Source organism: Hypanus sabinus, unplaced genomic scaffold, assembly GCF_030144855.1.
Source record: "Hypanus sabinus isolate sHypSab1 unplaced genomic scaffold, sHypSab1.hap1 scaffold_262, whole genome shotgun sequence".
Lineage (NCBI taxonomy): Eukaryota > Metazoa > Chordata > Chondrichthyes > Myliobatiformes > Dasyatidae > Hypanus > Hypanus sabinus.
In genome coordinates this window covers 2,859-7,513 of record NW_026780749.1, presented here as the reverse complement: position 1 = coordinate 7,513, position 4,655 = coordinate 2,859, and the positions used below count along the sequence as shown (strand labels likewise).

Sequence of the window (4,655 nt, the reverse complement as noted above, 5' to 3'; positions counted from 1 at the left end):
ACATAGTCGGCACAGCACTGTGGGCCAAAGGGTCTGTAATGTGCTATAGATTTCTATGATTCTATGAAATTCAAGGGAAATCTCCAAACCCACGGAGTGGTGACTAGTAGTGAATAGTGGGAAAGTTACTGGAACGTATGTGCAAGAACCGGAAATATAAGTATTTGGATAGATGTGGACTGATTAAGGATAGACAGCATGGCTTTGTGCATGGTAGGTCATGTCTAACCAGTCTTACAGAGTCTCTTGAGGAAGTTATCAGGAAAGTGGTTGAAGACAAGGCAGTGGATGTTGTCTACATGGACGTTAGCAAGGCACTTGACACAGTCTCATATGGGAGGTTGGTCAAGAAGGTTCAGTCACTCAGCATTCTAGATGAGATAGTAAATTGGATGAGACACTGTCTTTGGCAGAAGCCAGAGTGTGGTAGCAGATGGTTGCCTCTCTGACTGGAGGCCTGTGACTGGTGGTTGCCACAGGGATCAGTGCTAGATCTGTTGTGGTTTGTCATCTAGATCAGTAATCTGGATGATAGTGTGGTTAACTGGATTAGCAGATTTATGACCACCAAGACTGGTGGTGCAGTGGACAGCGAGGAAGACTATCATGGCTTGCAGTGTGATTTGGACCAGCTGGGAAAATGGTTTGAGAAATGGAAAAGGGAATTTAATGCAGACCAGTGTGAGTTGTTGCACTTTAGTCTGACATACCAAGGGAGGTCTTTCACAGTGACTGGTCGGGCACGGAGGAGTGCTGTAGAAGAAAGGGACCGGGGAATACAAGTCCTTAATTCACTGAAAGTGGTATCACAGTTAGATAGTGACGGAAAGAAAGATTTTACCCCATTGGCTTTCAAGAACCAAATACTGACGATAGATGGATATTATGTTGACTTGTAAAAGAGGCCTAATTTGGAGTATTGTGTGATGTTTTGGTCACCTACCTACAGGAAAGATTTAAAAGAGATTCAAAGATTTCAGAGAAAATTCACAAGGATGTTGCCAAGTTTGGAGGACTTGGGTTATAAGGAAAGACTGAACAGGTCAGGACTTTATTCTCTGGAATGTAGAAGATTGAGGTGAGATTTGATTGTGGTAGAGGGGCACAGATAGTGTCAATGCAAGCTGGCTTTCTCCACTGAGATTGGGTGGGACTTCAACCAGTGGCCAGGGGTCAAGGGTGAAAGGTGAAATGTTGAGGGGAACATGAGGGGAAACTTCTTCATGCAGATGGTCATCTTGGTTTGGAATGAGCAGCCAGCACAAGTGGTGCATGCGAGCTCGATTTCAACATTTAAGAGGTTTGTGTAGGTACCTGGATGGTAGGGGTGTGGGAGGGGCAATTTAAATAGTTCAGCACAGACTAGATGGCCCAAAGGACCTGTTTCTGTGTTGTACTTTTCTACAAGAACCTGAAATATTACAAAAATTCACTCTAACCCCTTTTAACAGCTGTGCCGACCAACCAGTCATCTCAGCACGATTTTTATATGGTGTTAAAACTGTAGCACCTTAAGTTAATAACACATAAAAGAAAATCCCTGATGCACATCCACAAAGACAATTTGCGTGAGACTGTTTAGGTTACTGTGGGGCCAGGCACCCATACTGCTCAGCAGGAACAGGGAATAATACCAATGGAGAGAGTCAAACTGAACCAAGGCACAGATTGGAGACGGCAGAAATGCCCCATTCTTATAGAGACACGAAGAGCATCAGGGAATTGATGGTCATTCCAGATGCCAGCACTCTGCCCAGTCAGGAGATGATTTCTCTGTCCAACTTGGGTTGAACCTCACTGTAACAGTGTGATACCAAATCAAACCTTGGTAACTCAAGTAATCTCATCTGAAATGTTGTCCTAAACCCTTTGATGGATTTTGTAAATCTTTCCACAGGTTAAAAACGAGAAGGAATTTGTCGCCGGGAATCTCAAACACAACACGCTAGTTTTGCTGTCTCTGTCTGGATATTTAAGAAGTGGAGCAAGGGATTCACTCCATCATCCTTCCTGCTCAGACTGTGGGGAGGGATTCACTCGATCATCCTTCCTGCTCAGACTATGGGGAGGGATTCACTCGACCATCCTTCCTGCTCAGACTGTGGGGAGGGATTCACTCGGTCATCCTTCCTGCTCAGACTGTGGGGAGGGATTCAATTGATCATTTGACCAAATAGCAAGCCAGTCATTTTACACAGAAGAAAGGCTGTTCACCTGCTCAGACAGTGGGAATAGATTCACTCGGTTATCACAATTGAATGTACATCAGCAAGTTCACACTGGGCAAGGCCATTCATCTGTTCTGTGTGTGAGAAAGGATTCAGTTGGACCTGTGGACACATCAGTCAGTTCACACCACACTGGGCAGAAGCTGGTGATCTGTTGAATTTCTGAGAAAGGATTCACTCAGTCATTTGACCTAATGGCTCACCAGCAAGTTCACACTGGGGAGAAGCCGTTCACCTGTTCAGTCTGTGAGAAGAGATTCACTCAGTCATCCCAACTACAGAGACATCAGCGAGTTCACACTGGGGAGAAGCCATTCACGTGCTCAGAATGTGGGAAAGGATTCAGTGAGTTATTTAGCCTACTTAGACATCAGCGAGTTCACACTGGGGAGAAGCCGTTCACCTGCTCAGAATGTGAGAAGAGATTCACTCAGTCATCCCAACTACAGAGACATCAGCGAGTTCACACTGGGGAGAAGCCATTCACGTGCTCAGAATGTGGGAAAGGATTCAGTGAGTTATCCAACCTACAGAGTCATCTGCGAGTTCACACTGGGGAGAGGCCGTTCACCTGCTCAGAATGTGGGAAGGGATTCACACTGTCATCCCACCTACTGGTACATCAGCGTGTTCACACTGGGGAGAAGCCGTTCACCTGCTCAGTCTGTGGGGAGGGATTCACTCAGTCATCCCACCTACGGAGTCACCAGCAAGTTCACACTGGGGAGAAGCCATTCACCTGCTCAGTCTGTGGGAAGGGATTCACTTACTCATCCCACCTACAGAGTCATCAGCGAGTTCACACTGGAGAGAGGCCGTTCACCTGCTCAGTCTGTGGGAAGAGATTCACTGATCCATCCAACCTACAGAGTCATCAGCGAGTTCACACTGGGGAGAAGCCGTTCAGCTGCTTAGTTTGTGGGAAGAGATTCACTCGCTCATCCAGATTACTGGAACATCAGCGAGTTCACACTGGAGAGAGGCCATTCACCTGCTCAGACTGTGGGAGGGGATTCACTCATTTATCCAGCCTACAGAATCATCAGCGAGTTCACACTGGGAGAAGCCATTCATCTGCTTAGTCTGTGGGAAGAGATTCACTTGCTCATCCAGATTACTGGAACATCAGCGAGTTCACACTGGAGAGAGGCCATTCACCTGCTCAGAATGTGGGAAGAGATTCACTCGCTCTTCCACACTACAGAGACATCAGCGAGTTCACACTGGAGAGGAGCCATTTACCTGCTGAGAATGTGGGAAAGGATTCACTCAGTCATTCCAACTACTGGCACACCAGTCAGTTGTTATGAATCCCTAGGTTTTGTTTGCTGTGGACTGTCATTTTAAGAGAGAGAGAGAGAGATTAGGAAGGTGAATCAGTCTGACTTGCAGCTTGTTTACATCACTCCCAGCTTGTTCAGTTTTAACTGAGGACACAGACGCTCAGAGTCAGACGGAGATGAATGAGGAAAAATGGAAGGATCGAAACAAGGGAAATAGGTGCCAAGGGTCACTGTTTGGAATTTTCCTATGCCCACAAGTGTGGGTTAATTATCGATTCATTGTACATCGAATGTGTGGTTGTCACCTCGTTTGATCCATAGGAGTGGATCTGATTTGGGGTATCCTGTGAAGACCACTGATGTGTTACCCCTTGCCTGGGTGTGGTGTGGTAATTCACTTGAAGACGATATGCCTTGTGACAAGTCACTTTGGGTGATAATTAGTATGTGGATTTGGAAGGATGACAGATAAAATCTACAGTGACTGTTCTCTTGTTTTACCACCATGGAACCTGCGGAATTCGACATAATTGCCTTCTATCGACATTTACCCTGGATTACAAATATCTCTCTCATCAGATATTCCGTGGTTGAACTGAACTTTCATAATTTACCATCTGAAGACTCCAAGCCTTGTTTCCCCCTAGCTCAATAGTTTCGGATTTATATTTACACACATATATACACATAACACTGTTAACTTTTGTTTATCTTGCTTAAGTTACTATATTATAAGTAGATTCTAATAAAGATAGTTTTACGATCAAAAACAGACTCCTGGTGTAGTCTCCACGAGGAAATCTGCAGATGCTGGAAATTCAAACACATACAAAATGCTGGTGGAACACAGCAGGCCAGGCAGCATCTATTAGGAGAAGCACTGTCAACGTTTCAGGCCGCGAACCTTCGTCAGGCAGTCCTGATGAAGGGTCTCGGCCTGAAACGTCGACTGTGCTTCTCCTTATAGATGCTGCCTGGCCTGCTGTGTTCCACCAATATTTTGTGTGTGTTGTTCCAGGTGTAGTCTATTTGTGCTGATTCGTTTCTAAAGCATTACGATTCATAACAAAATTGGGGCCTGCATCTGGGATATGAACAGCTATGAGGGCGTAGTCATTAATTATCGATTTCATTGGGGAAGTCC

The 4,655-nt window shown here is 45.5% G+C and overlaps 1 protein-coding gene across 1 annotated transcript; it reads left to right on the top strand.

Moving 5' to 3' along the window:
* The first annotated feature begins 1,825 nt into the window (after positions 1–1,825).
* Positions 1,826–4,365, top strand: LOC132388072 (gastrula zinc finger protein XlCGF8.2DB-like). Its single transcript, XM_059960431.1, has one exon. The coding sequence runs from the start codon at positions 2,423–2,425 to the stop codon at positions 3,308–3,310; it is 888 nt and encodes a 295-aa protein (XP_059816414.1). The 5' UTR covers positions 1,826–2,422; the 3' UTR covers positions 3,311–4,365.
* The last annotated feature ends 290 nt before the right edge of the window (positions 4,366–4,655 follow it).

Excerpts from the sequence above, each read along its gene's own strand:
- LOC132388072 (XM_059960431.1), top strand. The coding sequence starts at position 2,423 with ATGGCTCACCAGCAAGTTCACACTGGGGAGAAGCCGTTCACCTGTTCA.